The following is a 21,237-nucleotide window of genomic DNA, read 5'->3' on the forward strand; positions in this document are numbered from 1 at the left end:
GGGCATCTGGGTTCGGGCATTTCAATACAAGTAAGGTCCGCTATCTTGAGATCCCTCGCTCATTCCTGGGGCTTTTCGCCCCCGGGGGAGCTACATAGTTTCCAACACTTGACTATGTGGGTTAGGGTCAGCCAGCTGTCCTATCGTGCCTCTGGAACTTAACTCCCAACTGTAGAAGCCTTGTGGGTAGATGACACGGGTTGTCAGAGGCCCAGGGCGGCAGGAGGACAGAGGGCCTTTGTCATCTCAGTGAACCCAAACAGGAATGTTCTTTTGCTAAAGAGACCACCTTTTGGGAGCCTAGACACCTGATTTTAGCTTAGAGTTCACGTCCTCTTGTTATGAAGTTGGCCCTCTAATCTGATCAGCTACGTGGCATGGGCATATGGGAATAGACAAGACTTGCTTGTTCTAAGATGTTTCTTTTCCTACAGGTGGAGCAGATGCTAAGGGCCAGACAGAAAGTGCTGGGAAGAATCAGACTCTGCGGACTCTGAGACGCCTGGGCCATTATGTAGGGGTGGCCCTGATCTTCTGGATGGTGGCCATGGTGCTGTGAGGAGCCCCAGAAGGCAGGGGCGCCCATCGCCCCAGGCTGAACCATCCCATGGTCCTCACTCTAGTGGTCCATCATCTTCCCGTGCACTGTTTAGCTTTCTTAAAAAAAAAAAATAAAAACAAACAAACAAAAAAAAAAAACAGACCCAAAACAAAACCAGCAAAGATGATTTTCAGTGGCACGTGGGCCTGGTATTGAATGCATCAGCCAGGATCCCTAGCGAGAGCCAGCTCTTTTTAAATTTCTTCCGTCCTTCCAATTATATAAAAAAGAAAAGTAGCCACTTTGTCTATCTTTCACACTTGCCTTTTATATTACCTTAAAAATGAGAGAACAGACCTCACGTTCAGAACCTTAGATTATAAAACAATGATTTATAAAACTCTTTCCTTATTTTTAAATTTATATATATACTTTTATATACTTTATATACTTATTTTTTTAAATTTATATATATATATACTTTTACAATTCTTCTAGAGTGACTGAGGACACTGCCTTTCCTTTGAAAATGGTGATAGGGCATTTCCCATTAAAATTTAGTTAAGTGGAGAAAGTTTCAAGTTGATTTGCAAATGGACTATTATGTAAATGACAGTAGGGATGGCACGGAAGCCCGACAACAAATCATGCAGTGTTGTGTGAATGGCTTAGATCGTCCTTAAGCTCGTGGGTCTAGGAGTTACACAGACCTGGCTCGAATCACACTCAGCACTTCCTACTGATGTGGCCCCAAGCTCGGTGGACAGAAGCCACAGGAACCAGAGTTTCCTTAGGAGTAGGATGGATACAACAGCACCGAACTTGCCTAAGGGACACCTGGTACCATGATGTGGGTCACGCACTTTGCACAGCGCCAGGTCCTGGCAAATGCTATCTGCTAATCCTACAGCACAAGACACAGTGTGTGTCTTTTGTAAACAGCCATTTTATGCATCTCTCACTTTGCCTCCAACCAGCTGAGAGGAGACCTGATTTGGCCGCTGCTGTCTGCTCAGCTGAGTTGCTCAGATGAGAGTTTGCTGGGATGCCTGGTGATGGGCTGAGCCATTGGCTTCCTCTTGTCCTGACCCTCTGTCCAAAGGTAAGGCTGTCCTTGTTGTCAACAGCCTGCCACATACACCTTGTATTATAAGCCTTTCCTCATATCTTTCAAAATTCTTGGAAAACCCCAATTTTAAAAGTGGCAGAAGATCCCAGAATGAGGTGAGCTAGTCATTCGATTCACAGATTGGTTGGTTGGGCCTTCTATTTTAGCGAGGGTTCAGCGGACGTGAAGCCCACGGGTGCCCGGGCTTGGCATGGGGAAGGTATTACCGGCTCTCTGCTGGCAGCATCCCACACGGAAGAGGGCCCGAGGCTGTGAGTCATACCCGTCCCCTTGGTCAGTGTGTCGCCATCATTCCCAGTTAATGATAATGGTAATGGTCAATTCTTCCTGCCTGTCTGTGAGCAGGTTGGACGGTTGTCACCACTGGACGGAAGAACTAAGGATTTGAGAGACTTGTCCACTCAGAGCTTCTCAGGGATGGAGCTGGGATCCCAGGGTTATCTGCTTCCAGAGCACTAACCCTTGTCTTCCTCCTGCCGAGGCCCAAGAAGGTCCCTGACCCCTCCACAACTGTGGCGAATCAGGCTCGGCACGTCAGGGAGGGAGGTGGTAAGGAAGAGGCCCTGTTAGCCAGTCAGCAATCTCAGATTCCTGGCCCAAAGGAGCTCGCCTGCTTCCAGTTGGGGTCAAAGGAAGTGCTTGTCCATCCGAGAGTGGGCCAAAGAAGACATGAGCAGGCCCGTTTGCCGGGTGCTGGGGGAAGAGGGCACGGGTGTGGTTTCGACCCTTGCGCATTGGGATGGCCCACAAGAGCCGCCTCTGTCCCCAAATGCAAAACTAAAAGAACTGAAAAAACAGTGCTGGGAACAGAGTACCGGGAATGCAGCGTAGGCTGGATAAAGGGGCAAGTGTGGCCTCCCTCTCTCCCCGATGCAGGGCTGGCCTTGCACGCAGAGCAGGGTTCTGGCATTTCCATTCTGTTTCCGAGTTCCTTCCTTCCGTGCTCTTTCTCCTTGCAACCCTCTTGTGCTGGTCTAGGCTCCCAAAGCAGTGGCCCACTAGAGCTTACTGCGTCCTCTTTCTTCCAAAATTACCTACTCCACCTCCTTGATTGCCCCCAGAGTTAAAAAAAAAGAAACTTAACAATTTTCTTAGTGGATTTTAATTCAGAATTAGGAAAAGTGTATTAATTTGCATGTACATCATTACCTTCCAAGTTAGAGGGAATGTGCAAGCAACAGAGTCAGAGACCATTTCTCTTTGTGCCTCGTTGGGTTCCAACGTTAAGAAGTAACATATTTTAGGGGCTCCTCAGATTGGGGTGAGTTAGGACTGGTGTAGAGGACCATCAGAGATATAGGACCTGTGTAGACCCACATAAGCATATAGACACGGACCCATTAAAACTTGGGCACGTGTAGACCTACTCAGATCTGCCTGAACTATTACTATTCTTTAAAAAAAAAAAAAAAGCAGCTCCTGCCAGAAAGAGAGTAAAGGGGCCTCTTTAATTCCTGTTTTCATTACCACTGTGTCAGGTTGTGAAAGTATCTTAGACACCTGGCCCTGGACTGTTAGGTGACGCATTACCTTGTATTTGGGAATGGTCTTCAGAAGCTCTTTCACTGGGACATCCGTGCCGACCACACCCAGAAGAATGCCCTTGGATCTCTGTTGAAGAACAAACAGTAAGTAACAATGACAATCATGAGTTACTTTGGGGGAAGGAATAGAATTGAGTGAGAAACCAGCACACCACAGGTCACCCTCTAGTGTCTTTTCGAAGCATCTAGAGATTGAGGTTAACCCAGGTTCCACAAGGAATTCTAGAGATTAACCCAGGTTTCCACGAGGCCTCTCTTCTAGCTCCCAGCCCCACCCACAAATAATGCTAGACAAGAATGGTAGCTTCTCAGGCCAAACACGCACCACAGTACCTTTCCACACACACACACACACACACACACACACCCTCATACCAAGATGCCCAAACAAACATCTCTTCTCCCTTCTGAAAATTCAAAATTAATGTGAAGAAACACAAAAGTTTTAGCAGCTAAAGGCTATGAGCATTAACCAGTTAATTTTAGGGAAGCTTTCTCCAGGAAAGACCTAGCATAACTGCTCTCTCCACTTACACTGCCACCTGGTGCCCAGGGGAAAAATGCAATAACCCTCACACCTGTGTTGGAACCAACACCCAAGGAGAAGGAATAGGCCTCCACGGAGGGTCCCAGTTTCCAAAGTCTACATGATGTGTGGAAGCTGTCAGGGTCAGAGAGACCTCCCGGAAGAAGACACAAATTGCTACTGAACCTTGGAAGGTGACCCTTTTTAGAAACAGCGTGTAATCACTTTGAGGCCAAACCATCCTGGATTAAGGATGGGCCCTGTATCCAACAACTGGCATCCTTATAAGAGGACAGAGAAACCCACAAGAGGAGAAGGCCACGTGGAGATGGAGGCAGAGCTTCCACAGACTGAGGAACATCTGGGCACTGGGAGGATATTCTAGATCCTTCTGAGGAAGCACGGTCCTGCCAACATCATGATTTGGGGCTTCTAGACTCCAGAATTGTGATAATTAAATTTCTAGTGTTTTAAGCCACCCCATTTGTGATCCTCTGTTACCACAGCCCAAGGAAACAAACACAAGGCTGGTCACTAAACATCGGTGAGGGGTCATCCCACCATACATGAGGATTCTTTCTGGGTTTTGCCTTCCTCTGGTCGCTTCACACCTAATTTTGGGAAAAATGCTTCACACTGTCACGTGACACCTGTCGGAAGTCCTCTCATCAATTCTTGCTGTTGTCATCCTAACAACAGAATTAAAAGTGAGGACAAGTGATAGAGCCCCTAACCTTACTTAACACAAACACAGAAAGGTCACCAGAGCTTGAGTCAGAGAGTGTCTGAGATGGCAACCCTCCTAACATCACGCAGGAACACAGCTGCTGTACTCACGGTTTCGTTCTGCTTACTAAACACAGGCATGGCAACCGTGGTCATCAGGACGAGGCCCTGATCATCGGCAAGCTGGATGGAGAGAGAAGTCAGTTACCCGGGAATGATCTGGGAACCACAGATGGCTGGTGGCCATGGCCCTTGACCATCTCATCCTTTCCTGACCAGGGCCATTGGGAATGGACCGCTGCCCACTCAGGCTAGCAGCCTAGGAAGAGTACAATGTCCCTCTACTCTGACTAGCAGATAAGGGTCCCATCCACAGCTGGGGAAACAAAGTCAGTCACCATCAGGTTTGCAGCTTAGTGATTCACTCCATTTTATGATCACAGATTGATTTTATCCTTTTGCTTTGCAGACATTTATGTGCAGTACGAATGCTTCTCCCTAATCTGAAAATTGAGGATCAGAAAATATGAGCCTAAGGGGTTTTAGGAGTTGCCCCTGCTGGAAACAACGGAATCTGGAATCATTTATTCTCCCCAAGGTAGCTGAGTCAAGGTCTTCTGGTACCTCTACACATCTCTGTGCGCCAGTCCCAGACAGGAAACAAAAGAAAAACAAAACACAACAAATAACTTTATCGTCTGATCCCAAAATCACTGCTAAGAAGCTAAACATTTCTCATGGAACAACAGCCCTTGAAGGGAGGCAAGCGATATCCTTCTGGGACCATCTGAATTGCATACAAATGTTTTGAGACCCAGAGTCACATCTGCTTTTCACACAGGGTTCAGAGACAGGCAGGAACTCTACTCTGCCCCAATAACAAAAGGGGAAGCAGAGTCCTGCACCACAGTAGGCTTGGGTCCAAGACAATCCTGGTTTTAATTCTCAGCTTTGAATCTTTATTAACTGTATTTGTTAAGCCTCCATATCCTCATAGGAAATAATGCCAATTATTCCCCAGCATTGTTACCATGAAGATAAAATGTGACACTGCCCAGCACGGTGTCTGGCATGAGGACGTGCTCAAAGGATGTTGGCTTCTTTTCCATGCCTGCAAGGTCATGTGGCTAGTAAGTAACAGAGTCCAGAGTGAGATCAAGGCATGTGACACTTCCCACGGGACCAAAATTACCATGGCAAGTCTGGTGGGGGAGAGAGTCTTTCTAGTTTCGTGGCCCATTCTGGCCTCACTTGAAGCAATCTGTGAATGAGACTTCACTATGTCCGGTGTACAGTATATTCTGATGTCTGAGTACTTCATACCTTTAGACTTCAGGTACTTCATACCATACCTTTAGACTAGAAAAATCAGGTATTGTTCCCTCAATCTTCTTGGGAAGAGACATTTTAAAGAGAAGATTCTAAAACCCAAGGGTCCCCATCAACTTAGATGTCCATGGACTGGCTGCCCTTTGGAAAAAAAGGTCATAGAACTCAAGCCATCTTCCACCCATTTGTTCTTTCAACAGATTCTTCGAGCTGTAGAGTATAATATGGCTCACAGAACAGCGGCATGACTGCATTAGAAATGAACAATCCTGAGCCCCACTCTAGACCCTCTGATCTGAATGTTTTAATAATTAGTATGCATATTAAAATTCAAGGAGCGTTATTATAGGGCATCAATACTCATGAGAGCTAAAGAGAAGCTTGTAGGTGTAGGGAAGGGCTCCTACCAGAGACAGATTGGGCCATGATTTAGCCATCTCCGTCAAGGTGGGCCTGTATTCCTCCATGACTAACAAGATGAGGCAAGATTCACATGTTCACTCAAGGGCTGGGAGTTTATGGTGGTGATGGTTAATTTTTATGTATCAACTTGGCCATCATGCCCAATGTTTTGATCAAACACCTGTCTAAATGTTTCCCTGAATGTATCTTTCTAGATGTGACTCACATTTAAATAAGCAACCTTTGATTAAGCAGATGACCCTCTATAACGTGAGTATGCCTCCTCCAATCAGTTCAAGGCTTTAGGAGGAAAAAACAGGTCCCTGAAGGAAGAAGGAATTCCACTTCCTGACTACCCTCATCCCCTCCTGCTGGACCTTCCAGTCTGCCAATCCACCCTACAGATTTCTGATGTGCCAGCCCCTACGACTGTACGAGGCAATTCCTTACAGTCAATCTCTCTCTCTCCCCCATTGCATATATATGATGTATATCCTACAGAGAGAAAAATGTATCTATCCCCTATGCTTCTCTTTCTCTGGAGAGACCTGACTGATACACATGGTAATCATGTAATCCATTATCTGGGCCAGCTAATTTGGGTCTGAGAATAAGACAACAAACTTACTATTACATCATACTATTAATAACTAAATAAAATGAACCATGAGATGATAATGATAGTTTGCGAAGACATGGTTCCAACACCTTGCTAAAAGTACTTTAAGTATCCTATGGCCACTGTTGGGGGTAAGGAGGGCCATTTTCAAAGGCAGAACCAACCCCCAGTAAACACCTCTCTTAGGATCGGAGATCTCCCCATACTCCGACTCCTTGATTAATCCTCAATGCTATACAGAAAACTGATTTGAGCTGATCCAGAACCCTGGGCAACTTCCACTTCGCAATCAAAATTTCAAGCGATGCCAACATGTATCATGGATGAAATCAAAACGTACCACTGACAGTAATGAGAAATGAAGCTTTTTCCTGCAACCAGTAAGAATCAGTTATAACTCACTGGTAATTGTTCTGGCACAGGTTCAAGATCACGGGAAACTGAATTCCAAATATTAAGCCAGCATACAGTATCAGCTTTACTCAGAAGCTAATTCTATAAGTAATTATGGCTCGTCATTACCTTACCAAAAAAAAAAAAAAAAAATCCCCATTATGTTACACGTGTACTTAAACCGCTCATCTTTTAACCAGGCTCCGGAAAACAAAGGAACTGCCATGAGCTCGGTCTAGCCACTGTGCTGGGAGGACATGTGCTCTCTCCCAGGGCAGTTCTGGCCCCGATCTGGACTGGCTTGGCCGGAACCTGAACCCTGAGCCTTCTCGATGTATACAGCTCACCAGCATGGCCACGAGGGCTGGCGGGGCCTGGGAATATTAGTGTGTGACGTTAAGATGTTCTTCTGCACCCACGAGCTCCATCTCTTCCAGTCTCCGCAGATCTGGGTTCTGCGAAGCTTGAACAGTCCATGGGGGAGAAACATGAACTTGGACGTTAACGTGCACTGTGAACACTTTACGATCGAAACGCAGTCTGCACTCCTGCCGCAGGCAACAGCAGTCAGCGGCCAAGGTGCTGTGTCCAGACCACCAAGCAGGAGTTACGGAGCCAGCCGCAGCCAGACACCCTCTGTCCCCACACGCTAGGGGGTCCCTGCTTTTCTGTGCCCCCCAACCTGTAGTGGCTGCTGAGGCAAGAGCTGCTTATGATTCATGCACGTGGCTTCCAAGAAAAACGCAGACACAGAGTCAACATTCATGTTCCAGAGGGTAGCAATGGGGGAGGGAGGTCACCATGGTCCATCTGGGAAAAATCCTATTAACTTAAGTCCAAGTGGGAATCCTAAAATGAACTGCCATTCAATGGCATTTGCCCAGGCTCTGAGCAGGCCTCCGAAATGCTTGGTGGTGCTGCTCTGTTGGATAATACTGTATGTTCCTCCATATCCTTCATTTCCTCTGCTACATAATGGGGGCCGTTCTGGTATCAAAGGAAATGAGGAATAATAATACCAAACATCTGGTTTATAAAGCACAAACTTGCTCGACAGACTGACTGCTTCCTGTCAGCTTCCCAAGTTAATCATGCATGTGGGCTTGTATGAATATGCATTTGGAGTCATGTGTGAGGTATATGCGGTGGGGCCGGGGCTCCTTCTACTCCTGATGCTCGATTCGTTTCCTGCCGACTGCCCAGGTTGACCGCCAAGACCGCCCTCCAGTGTGCGCCCAGACGGGAGGACCACCAGAGCTGTGGTCTGTCCGTGTTGCAGTACTTCTGGTCATGACCTTGCATGGATTCCCTTGGGAAATGTTCCTTGGGCACCAGCTTCTGTGCCAAGCTCCATGCCACGTTCTGGAAGATACCCAGGCAGGAGACATAGGTCTTACCCACCAGAAACCCCAAGTCCCCCAGAGGAGACTGAAAAGAGAGAGAAATGCTGGCCTGGTGGGGGTGGGGGTGCACTGGCTCTAGTCACGTGACCAGGGGAGCGCTCTTCTTCAGGACTAGCCGGGACTAGTAAAGTAAAAGTAAAAACATCCAGGAGCTACTGACATCTGTTGGGGTTTTTATGACAGATTCAGAATGCTTCCTGGAAACAGGGACAGCAGGGACAAGTTCCCTGTGATAGAGCTGTTCATCCATTTGATACATAACTTAAGAATATGTATCAATGGAACAAGGAAGGGGGAGATATCTATCTATCTATCTATCTATTTGGTGTTCATACTGTTTTACTTTTTAAATTTTATTTATTTATTTTTTATTTTTTAAAACTGCCCAGTACTTCCCCCTCCTTTTTTTTTTTTTTTTTTGAAATATTACTCCCTTTCTTTAGAGAAATCCTCTTTATCTCTTTCTTCCACAAGGTTCGCTTGGCAACTAACCTCTCCCATCCTGCATGTTACTGGGCATCACACCCAGGCTGAGCCAGCCAGGGCATTAGACACACACACACACACACACACTCACACACACACACACCCTGCCCAGGCCACCCTTTTTTTTTCTTTTTTCCCATCCAGACTTAACAGGAAAAACTTTCTCCTTCCCTTTGCAGATAATTAGAAGAAGGTAAGCCTGACAACCAAGTCCTTTCCCCATAGAAAAGGGGCTGGGAAATAAAGTCAACTCAGAGACAGGAGGAGAAATGTGTGTGTGTGTGTGTGTGTGTGTGTGTGTGTGTGTGTGTGTGATGGGAGAGAAGGAGGGGCGAGGAGGGAGGGAGAGGGAGTGAGGTAGGAGGGGCAGGGAGGGAGAGAACCAGTCCCTGGATGCCTTCATCCCTAAGCTCAACTCCACCATGCTGTTTTCCATTATTGGGTTCCTTGTAGCCATGTTTTTTTGTTTTTTGTTTTCCCTTTTTGCCCAAATGAGCATGGATTGAATTTGTAACTCTTATAACAGAAGAATCCTAACTCGCACAAGTGCCCATCTTGACCATAAATGACACAAGTAGCTCTAGATTCCCACTGATCTGGTCCCAGGTACCTTGTACAACCCACACAGGGAGACCCTGCTGAAGCCAGAAAGGCCAAAGGGAAGATGGTCCCAACAACCTCAAGATGTGTGGTTGTGTGTCGTTTCCACAACGGAGGAAACTCCTACTGAATAGCAATGGGCAGTATTCTGGGGGAAACAAGGACTCTTTACGATAACATGAAAACTATTGTCATTATGTCTTTGGGTAAAACTTTCATAAAGAATAAACGTTTGCCTGCTTTGAGTACTTGAGTGAGGAGTTGCAAAGCCTGAGTCTGCTCCAGCAGGGATGCTAGAACCTGCCAGGAAAGAGGACAGGAATGGAGGCAGGTTGCATCCACTGCTGGGTCCCTGGCAGGGCCCTTTCCGTTGGGACCAGCTGTGGCTTCAGGGATGCCCAGGAGGGATCTCCACTCACAGGAAGCTTGCCAGGACCAGTGGCAGGACCTGAGTCCCCTGCAGCTGGAGGCCTCTGGGAATGAGGGCCAAGCTCTAGAGAAAGGAGGTGAGCTGGAGCCAGGCCCTCAGAAGGGATTTGAATGAGGTAGGGGCAGCGTGACTGATGGCCCATTTGAGGGCTGAAAGTGGTTTTCAGCAGAGCTTCCTGCCATCACTGCTCAGCCCTGGAGGCTTGGGCTCAAAGAGAAGTTTGTGCAGAAATGGGGAACTCAGCTCAGGAAGAGAATGGCTCCAAGCCAAGGACAAAGGCCAACTCACCAACTCTTCTCAAAGATTATATTTCTTCTCTATGTTACCCCTTTTATATGTTTTTATTTCTTATTAAAGTCAATCAACATATTGACTATGTTAATGGAGTACATCATATAAATGTATACCATAGTACTTAAATATTTGATACATGTGTACATAATTTGTGAGTACACAGCTGGGTTTCTGCTGTGTCTTCCTTCCAACACCTGGTATGAACAGCAACCTGCACTCCATGAAAAGACACTGCCGCCCTCTAGTGACACTTCCTATGAATTGCAGGCACAAGGTCCTGGAAGATGAGCCTTTTCCAGAGGATAGCCTTAGTTAGCAATAAAAATATACTTAAAAGGCAGGTGATGTCACTTAGTTCCCCACCCAGAGGGAGAAAAGACAGGCCATATAAACTCAGGGTTCTGCTAATAACCTGTAGCTTGACAGAGAAAAAAAAAATGGGACCAAGAGGTGAAAAAAACACAGCTGCGTACATCTTTAAATAGAAGTTAATTCTTCAAGGTGTGCAGGTTCTGAGAATGTGACAAGGGAGTGCAGGAAGGGGGAGTTTTTCTCTTTGCTCTCTCCATGAGTTTAAGCTCACCAATGCTCTGGGAATCCCCGAGAGCCATTCTTTTGGTAGCATATGATGAGGGGCAAAGGGAACAAGATGGGAACAGATGGCAGTCAGGTCCTTCAGTTTTCACACTGGGGCAAGGGGCGGGCCAACAGTAGAAAGCCACCAGAATAAAACTGCAGATTAGTGAGAGCACCAGGGAGGGCAACAGGGAAGCAGAGACCTGGAAGAGGGCACATGAGCAGACTATGTGGCTATGTAAAGACCCTCCACAGGAACAAATCCCTGGACCTTCCCTCCTATTCCCAGACCAAAAAGTCCTTTATACCTATCCTTTTGATGCCCACCTACAGTCCCTCCCCCAATTTTCCCACTCCTTCCCTCATCCCAACATCCCTTATCTTCAATATTGAACAGAGACCAGGGAAAGTAATCTAGTAACAGCCATACTCAAAGAAGGGTGTTGATTTTCTGTCCTGGAGACACCTGCTAGAGATGCAGACATGCTCAGAGGAAGAACAAGTGAAAGCCACTGAAATGTGGAAACTAACCCCTGTTGGTGCACCTTGTGTTTGAAAAGTATCTGTGCACTGTATCAGCATTATCTGCTTGGCTGATGTTAACATCATCTGACTCTGAACTTTACTCTCATTTAGATCTCCACAGTTGTTAGCAATAATCATGAAGTTTACTAGCTGTTTCAATAGTGGTCAGTTTTAAGTGACAGGCTTTACACAACTATGCATATTTAAAAATACATTTGCTCAATAACCTAAAAAGCCACTTTGAAATGAGAAGAGAAAGAAAGAATAACTTGTTCCAGTGATAAAGCCAAAAGATTTCTAAATCATTTTTGGTAGTCTATCTCTGTATCTTTGATTTTTTTTTCTTTAATCTCCTTTCTGTATGGTTGAAAATTTTAACAGAAAGAACATCCCCATTAATTTTCATCTACAGACAGCATTTTATAAATAAAATCACCCAACAGCATATGTTTGCAATGAATATTAATGCCTTAGAATAAATAGTAATAGTAATCCTATTCAAACAAAACTTTTTTCATAAAGATCAAAATACTTCTTTAAACAAACTATGTTAATACTTTGACATGAAAATGCTATGAGGATAAAGTTTTTATATTCTGAGCTATAAACATATTTTTGGTTATCAGCATTTTAGGTGTTCTTTATAGTAAGAGATTTAAAAAAGCAAGCATTACTATTTTTTTTAAAGATTTTATGTATTTATTTGACAGAGAGATCACAAGTAGGCAGAAAGGCAGGCAGAGAGAGAGGGAAGCAGGCACCCCACTGAGCAGAAAGCCTGATGCAGGGCTCGATCCCAGGACACTGAGATCATGACCTGAGCCGAAGGCAGAGGTTAACCCACTGAGCCACCCAGGTGCCCCCAGGCATTACTATTTTTAATTGAAGATCTGGTTCTTTCAATGTAAGCAATGTGGATTATCTTTTATGGTGCCACTCAGATTAACTGTGACCCTTTAAAATCTAGACAATTTGAGAACACCAACCATTGTTTAGATTCTCATTTGCACTGGCATCTTTCAACATTTGTGGAAGACGCCTGGATTCTAAATAATATAAGGCATTACAAAGTAGAAAGTAGAAGAATAAGAAGAAAGTGGAAAATTAGAAGAAACAAGAATACGTGACTCTTCAAGTAATATTTCCCCCTCACTTTGCATTTGATTGTCTTGGTAAAGGTCAGTCCTCAGTCCTCGAGGATGCTTATAAATGATATTTTGCTTTTAGCCAAGACATATTCGTTTCTTACTGAATCATTATTATTACTCACATCTGAGATTTGGAGACCCTAAATTCTTATGAGATGTACTGTATTTTAAGTTGTCTCAATTCAAAAGCAAACAGATTTCCCTCTTTGAACTTCGTATCCTGTATGAACTCAATTGTTTGTCCTCTCTTTCTCTTCTTAACAACCTGAAGACAGCTTTGTGAGTGATAGTGTTGGATAATGTTGGAACATCCGTATGAGAATCTCAGAATGAATTTTTTCTAATAAAGTTGTTACTATTCGGGAAAGATTTTATGTTGTTTCCTCTCTTCCCAGTGTTTCTGAGATATGTCATTGAGCAGGGAATACATTTTATTTAGGAAACATTTAGACAGAGGGGAGATGCGGTCTTTGGCCATGGCCACATTATGTAAGGAAACTTGTGGGCGAGATAATATTACAGATCAACATATCTGAAAGTTGTTTTAGGAGACTGCTTTGTTTGGTGATTAGGGTACAACATGCTTATTTCAAGATCGTCCCAGAATAATGACAATACAAATTACCATAGGGCACTGGATTTTGGCTAATATTCATGATGGGCTACGACACATGACTGGCCCCCACCCCTCAGTATAGCAGAGCATTTATACTTTCACAAATGTGGTTTAGACACCTCCCAAATAGATGCTTGAACATACAGTCAACTCTTGGAGCTCTAAGGCCCCAGAATAAAACCTTCCCCCTGTTTAAAGACCCCCTGAAACGTCGCTTCCTCCATAAAACCTTCCCTAACGAAGTGGAAATGGGAACCAGATGTTCTCCAACTTTACTACAAAGATAATCATATTTACTCTACAACCTAAGATACCATCTAGGACCGAATTTGTGCAAACTGTTAATACAGCAGTCACTGAACACCATCGCTGGAAGAAAAACTGAAAATTCTGGAGGGCTTGTAAACTATAAAGGCAGAAGCGGGGAATGATCCTTCTTTTTATCCACAGCATTTAGCGTGGATCTGGTACCTAGGAAGCCCCCAGCGAATGATCCTGGAAAGAACGGATTCCGACCCTGCCCTTTTATTTATTTTATAATTGAGGCCCAAGGAGGAAAAGGAGTCACAGCGATTTGGTACCAGGATTTGGGCAAGCCTGTCCTTTTCTGTCCTGAGGCCTCTGCTCACTCCTCCCTCCCTCGCTCAGTATCTGAGTGTGTGGGGCCTGCCCCTGCATGGTGAGGCCGTAAGGAGTCTCTGAGCAGCTGGTGCTTACATGCCGCTGCCGCTGGTAGGGACAGAGGCTCATGTAACAGCTTAGTCGAACACTATGACTTCTCTGGAAAACAGCACAGGGAGGAGAATCAGCTATAGAAGCATCTGGAATTAAATCCCAGGGCAGGTTACCCAAACTTATTGAGTCATTTTTATTTATGCATCCTTCTCTCCATCCGTCCTTCTGTCTGTCCATCCGTCCATCCACCCACCCATCCATCTGTATCGACTCCCAAGCACAACCTGCTAGGACTAAACACCGCTTTAAATGTTTTTATAGTTTTGTAGTCTCAGATTTAACCCTGACATAGACCTTGCAAAGTGTCCATGAGCATCTGGTGGGTGAAGAAATAAAGGCACAAAGGGTCTGGCACCCGTTCAGAGAGCATCAGGGTGGGGATTTAGGCCTTGGACCATCTGATGCTAGAGGCCCTGTCCCAATCACTGGGCCCTCAACCTCCTTTCTGTGAAGGACAAAGATGAGCATTTTATCCATAGCATTTAGCATAGCTCTGGTACCTAGGAAGCCCTCGGCGAACGATCCTGGAAAGAATGGATTCTGGTCCTGCCCTTTTATTTATTTTATAATTTCCCAAGGAGGAAAAGGAGTCACAGCGATGTGGTACCAGGATTTGGGCAAGCCTGTCCTTTTCTCTCCTGGGGCCTCTTTTTTTTTTTGCCTTAAGGATCGTGGAGTGCAGTGAACCACGCTAATCATTGCTAAAGTAGGACTATCGTCCACAGTTCTTGGGAGGATTAAGTAGAATTATAGATATAAAGCCTCCACTACAGTTCCTGGCACATCCCACAAGGACAGAGGCTCTCATCAGGGCCATTCTAGGGGAGGGGAGAGGAGCCGATGAGCTCCTCTGGAACTCACCCCCTACTCTACCAAGTTAGAACACTCCATCCATCTCTCCATTTGAACTGCATAAACAAAATAGAAAAATATGATTCCTTTATCCCATGATAGAACATCGTGGCTTCCCTAGGCCAACAAAAGGCCTTAGGAAGCAGCTGGGGTGGGGCGTGGGCTGGTTACTGTAACTGTGAAATGGAAGGAGGTTAGGAAGGAAGCAGACTGGGAAGGGAATTGCGGGGAGGAAGGGGCTGGGAAAGAAGGGACCGAGGCTGCAGACGCACCCAGCCTGCAGACGAGTTACTGCCTCCCAGGCCTGGGCCAACATGGATGGGGCCAATCCAAGCACACAAGGGCTCCTGACTCAGCAAGTGGTTCCGTCCTGTGAGTCATTTCTGGAAAAAGAAAGTCCATACCATGGCATTCGTCCTTCGCCTGACATTTTTCTACCTCATGAAACTAGGCTGGGTTTTCCAAAATCCTTCCAGTTAATTTGAAGGGATAAACATCTAGCTTTCCGTTTTTGAACTTGTTAGTCGTGTGGCTGTGCAGGATTGCACAACTGCTCCGGCTTAACCCCAGAGGGTCATTTCAGTCGAACCCTCCGGCATGAGTTCTCTGGAAGCTCGAACAGAGTCATCCCTGCAGTTCTCCAGGAACCTGGCTACATTAGGATTTGTAATGACTATAGAGCCATTAATTGGGGGTCTGACCAGTGAATAACATGACTGGGAAAAGGATCGGGCAGCTGAACTATGACCAGCCCAACAAATACAGGACTCGTTTAGAAAAAAACAAAAAAAACAAAACAAAAAAAACTGTAAAGGCAGTTGCTTCATTAACATTAAAATCTCATTGCAATGGGAAGAAATGATAAGGTAGATAAATTCTGCCAGCAAAAACGAGAATAGCACGTATGAAAATATTATGCTTAAAAAAAAAAAACTTGAGAAAGGCAAGGCTCTGCCTATGAGTATATGATGCGCGTGCACAAGCGCGCGCATGTGTGTCTGTGTGTGTGTATGTTCTCTTGAGTAATTCATGGCATTTTCGTACCACACCTGCCACACGGGAAATCTCTACCAATGAGGACACGTAAAGTCAGGTTAATATCATTGATGGTGATTTGGCATTGATTTCATATAGACTTGGCATAGTTTACATTTTGACATGGATTTGGTTTCCGGATGAGTCAATGAATGCACTGAGTTTCATTAGCCCTGTGTCAAAATGAATGGTGTTCTTTATGGTGCATACCTTCTCCCTTCTTCTCTCTTATAGAACTCACAGACATAGTAATGCAATCACAAAACAAATGCTTTCCTCATGGAACCCCACACATTCTGGGTTCTCTGATTCTTTTCTTCATGAATAGATTCCATGCAGGTATCCCTTAAATCATACTCTCTCTTCCAGGGTCTTGACCAATAAGGGGTAGATTCATGGGCTGCTTTGAGGAAACACATCTTAGTGTGTCACATGATAGATACAGTTGTTCTAAATCTATCCATAAATACAGAGGAACTCTCAAAATAGCAATCCTTTGAGCTCATGGTCGCCCTTGGGTCAATAAGCAAGCCTTGGGGAATGGCATCTAGAAACAAGGAAATCAGAATATCAGGTGTCCTCTGATGTCCTCTTCAAAACAGTCTCTAAGCTTGACATAAGTCATGCTGACATTAATGCCACCACAGACAAATTCATTGGCTTTGTGAAACAGCTCTCCTCAATCCTCTGCCTTCCTTTCTGTGTAGAAGAAAAAAGGGTGTATGTATTTATTTGGGGGAGCTAAGAAAATGGCAATGAAAAACAATTTCTTCAAATTTCATTGTTTTTACTCAGATGTTTCTTTGACTTTCAAAAGAAAAGGCAGTTTCATTTTAGTAATGTTATGAGAAGGGTTTGACTTGTTTTAACACCTCAAGACAGCCATATTTTATAGTTATGCTTGATTTAAAGAAATAGTAGAAAACATTCACATCTCTTAAATCCATGAGAATTTTTTAAAGACTTTGAATTCCTAAGACATTAAACATTAAGTCTGGGACAAGAAAGCATTGAGATACAAGGGATCTTTAAGTCAATTCTTGGTTTTTGGCTTTAACAAAAATACTCCTTTTTTTTTTTTTTCTTTTGAGAACATCAGATTACCTCAGTGTTTCAAAACACTGTCAAATTTGTTTCTATTAAACAAAATATACTACTAGTATGATGAGTAGCATTGCTCCTTCCATGACCGGCCTCCCCTCCAGTTGGCCACTCAGTATGGATGGTCCTGGCAAGCACTGTTCATGTGCTTCTCAGGAGAGTTGTGTAAAGGGGATGTTACAACAAGGAGAAAACCAAGGCTCAGGGCATTAGCGTCCTGTGCCCAAGTCTGCCAGGCAGGGCTGGCAGGGTGGAGCCTCCACTCCACCTCCCGCCAACCTTATAGTTGGTCCTTAGACAACTGGGCTCTCTTCCTTCTGCCCTAAGAGTGGGACAGCCCCATTCTGTTACTCATGCACACCACAAAGGGCTGGACTGTGTGGGAACAGTACTTTCCAAATAGCAGCCAGGCAAAGGTCACTCGTCTGCTCCCTTCTTCCCATTTGAAAGCCACTGTAGCCTTTCCTTCCGACCAGCCCTGCACTGACCCATGAGTAGGACAGGTGACACCTCCAAATGAGGTGTTTGTAGTAGGGTAGGTAGCCCCCGGGTTCGACCGTGCCCCTGCACTTCTGTGGACCACCCAGGTTAGGTCCATGTTGCTCTAAGGATCTCATGTGGACTGGGACTTTGACTAAAGATCACAGATGATTTCTCTGTTAGAAAATGAGGAGTTTTGATAAAGGTGCTTTTAGATTTGTCACATGTAAGACAGCATATCTTCTGTTCAGAGCTATCTGTACCAAGAATCTATGTAATTGTATGTGTTTTTAAAACTGAGTTTGGATTTTTCCAGTTTTTCATTTGTTTTTTATGTGAGTTAGGCTCAGCAAACAATTATTAGGCTAAGCCTTATTTGTGCATTTATGAGTAATACATTTAGTTCACTATGAGAAATAGGCTTAGTTCACTCTTATTATAAATATAACTAGTTACTTATAAAAATACATGTTCCCCACCCAGGGTATGAAAAGTACAGAGCTCTCTTAAGAATAAAGCAAAATAGGGACGCCTGGGTGGCTCAGTTGGTTAAGCAACTGCCTTCAGCTCAGATCATGATCCTGGAGCCCTGGGATTGAGTCCTGCATTGGGCTCCCTGTTCAGCAGGGAGTCTGCTTCTCCCTCTGAGCCTCCTACTTCTCAGGCTCTCTCTCTCCCTCTCATTCTCTCTCTCTCAAATAAATAAATAAAATCTTAAAAAAATATTTAAAAAAAAGAATAAAGCAAAATACTTGTTCTCCTCTCAGAAGGGAATAGCTACTATGAGGCACGCCTATGTATTTCTTTCCAGTATTGTTTTATACAACTATATGCATACACACACGCACACACGCACAAAGAACATATTGTTCATAAAATGTTATATTCTGATTTTAAAACTATGTTCTTAAATTATTCAATTTCATTTTGACCACAATTTTATAATAGCTTCCCATCCTTTGGAACTTGGGTGACTTTTGCCACCACTTTATTATTGCTGGATATGTTGGTTCTTCTTTTCCTCATTATAGGTAAAATTGCAAGTCACTGATCTGTTTAGGTTACATTCTTCTGTGAAGGAGGATTACTGGGTTAAAACATGCAAGTATGTAAGTTCTTCATATGTACTAGCAATGTATTCTTGGAAGTTTTTCATTTTGTTTTGGTTTTGTTTTGTGGTTTTTTATTAAACCAATTTTCATGTCTAACAGTGTAAAAGCTAAAAACTAAACTAATATATATCCATCTTTTCATAATTGGATTCTGGTTCTTACCTTGCTTTTATCCTTATTATAAAATCTTATGAAAGATCCAATTTATATGAAAATGTGATGAAACTTGAACATTTTTTCCAGATATACAAGTAAACACACATTATGAGTTTAAAATTAACCAATTAACTTTTTCAAACAAGAAAGGTGAATCTGCTTCTGCATGGAACTCCATGGTCCCCCACCAATCCATACGGGTTTGCAGTCCTTCCGTGCTGTTCTGCCACTGGGAGCCATGCCCTTTGAATCTGGGGGTCTTGCATGCCTATACTAATGGTCTCAAACACAGTGTTGGAGAGGGCCATGGGTGAGGGTATGGCCAAGACTCACATGGATATGAAACAGGCAAACTACACCTTCTTTGTCAGCTGATCTGGACTGCCACCAATCTACCCACACAGAACTACAGTGGGGAATAAAGTATGGGGCTCTGTGATCATCATTCTGGTTCAGCAACATGTTATGACTCTGGTCTCCAGAGTTCTAGCACACAGGTCATGGGAGAGCTGTAGTGGCTAGACTCGTTCTGGTTTCTTCTTCCGTGGCCTTATTCACAGAGAGGATCTACTAATTTGAGTGTCAGCTACCATCTTACAGACTTGGTGTAGGCAATCACAACAGCCCCAGCTCAGGGATGCCTATAAAAGATGCCTGTACATGTTCCTATAAAACAGTAAATGATAAGGGGGGGAGCAGGGTTATCAAAACAAGATATAATAATTCACACACAGAGCAAGTAAAGGTAAAAGCAAATGAGTCATAAACCAGAACCAAATGTAAATAGTTACCACCTCTCAGTTTCACACTTGATTTGCACGGATTTTGCTGGTTATATAACTGTAATGGAACAGGAAAATCACTAGACCTAGAGTCCTATGAAAACAGCAGCTTTGCAAACTTTCAATTTTCTATTTTCAATGACAGTTAATTCAACATTTCAAAGTACAGAAGTTAAATGAGGCGAAGAATGATAAATGATGCCCCACAATTGCTGAAATCTGATTACCCAGAGATAAGAACGGGCCAGATTCTACTTGCACAAGTTTGGACCTAAGGCATGAGACCAATGAAAGAAAGAAGGGGAGGGGAAAAAAAAAAAAAGCAAAAAGGGAAGAAAAACTTTAGGGAAATGAATGCTTCCATTTATTCCTCCTAAATATAATATAAACAAGGACACAAAGAATATGCAAATGGATTCCGGATCCCATGGACACTCGGGGGGGATATTAATAAGCCAGTTCCATCCTGAAAGAAAACCCCCAAATCAACCTCCATTTAAGAAGCTAATTTATGCACTCCTGGGTCCTCATACAAGTTAAGCAGCCCAGAGTATCACAGCAGGCATAGAGCAACAGACCTGAGCCCTGCTGTGTTTGTTCAAGGAGGCAAGTTAGCTATTCCTAACAGGAAACAAAACATGTCGTCGGGCTATTAAACAGGGGTCGTTTTGCCATACTGTGCAGCCCTGAATGCATCAATTGCTGTCCCAAACAGGATTAGAGATGTGGTTTTCTTTAACTACGGTTTTGAGAAAAATGCTTATGCTGCTCAGAATTCTCAGACTGATATTAACTAATCTAGTGCCGGGCCAGACAGCGCACTCTCGAAACCTCCACGGAACGGTCTCAGACATAACTCCAAAAGTTGTGGGAAGGCAGCACAACAGAAAGGAGAGGGGGTCCCGACGGGGGTGGGAGAGGAAGTTAACGCCTATACACAGCGAAATTTGGAATTCCCCCGAGTATTTTTGCCTTTAAGTATTCAAGGTCCCACTCCACAGTGATTAACTGTGTGGTGAACAACCCAGGTTTCATTCCCATAGACAAAACCCATCTGAATGAATATGCAGTTTGAAAAAATGGATTATGTGTGCCAAGAATGGCAACTGAATGTAGGCTTGTAAATGGCTTTGGGTAATTCTGCTGTGTCATTATCATAAAATGGGATCTCCCAGATATTTCTGTAGAAGCCAAGAAGTTCCATGTGAGGAAAAAAAAAAAAAAGGCAAACCTATCTTACATATGGACCTTTCTTCATGGTTCAATGTAGGACAATCAACCCCCTGGAGAAAGTGGGTCAATTTCCACTAAAAAGAACAGACTCGTGATGGCTTGAGGGCAACAAGTCTGTATTGCTACGTGGTTTTTTAACCAAAACTTCAGGACACTTCGCTGCATTTGGTGAAAATATTTAATACCGATGAGGCATATCACCAGTTAGTGTTATCCCAAGGTGATAGCAAGGGTTGAAATTTATAGACTCTAGAAAGGAATCACAGCAAAAACAAAATGGAATTCTTTTTGCAAACCATTGTTCTAGAAAGTAGTCATACGTTAGAAGATAAGTTTTGAAAGACCCTCAAAATATCAGAATTATGAAAGCCATAACTTCTAGCCAACCATCATTAATGACTACCATACACATGAGGGATACCCAAATGGGACATTTTTAGAGATAGATCAGCTAAGAGATTAAA

General features: G+C 44.0%; 1 protein-coding gene across 1 annotated transcript in view; it reads right to left on the reverse strand.

The window, feature by feature from the left end:
• CACNA2D3 (calcium voltage-gated channel auxiliary subunit alpha2delta 3) overlaps positions 1–21,237 on the reverse strand; it is a 477,844-nt gene that overhangs the window by 226,134 nt on the left and 230,473 nt on the right. The window contains exons 6-7 of the mRNA XM_082725822.1: positions 4,578–4,649; positions 3,201–3,281 (exon numbers count right to left, since the gene is read on the reverse strand). Of these exons, the coding sequence (XP_082581948.1) occupies positions 3,201–3,281; positions 4,578–4,649 (153 nt within the window). The remainder of the gene's footprint in view (positions 1–3,200; positions 3,282–4,577; positions 4,650–21,237) is intronic.

The sequence above is a fragment of the Mustela nivalis genome (genome assembly GCF_964662115.1).
Source record: "Mustela nivalis genome assembly, chromosome: 1".
NCBI lineage: Eukaryota > Metazoa > Chordata > Mammalia > Carnivora > Mustelidae > Mustela > Mustela nivalis.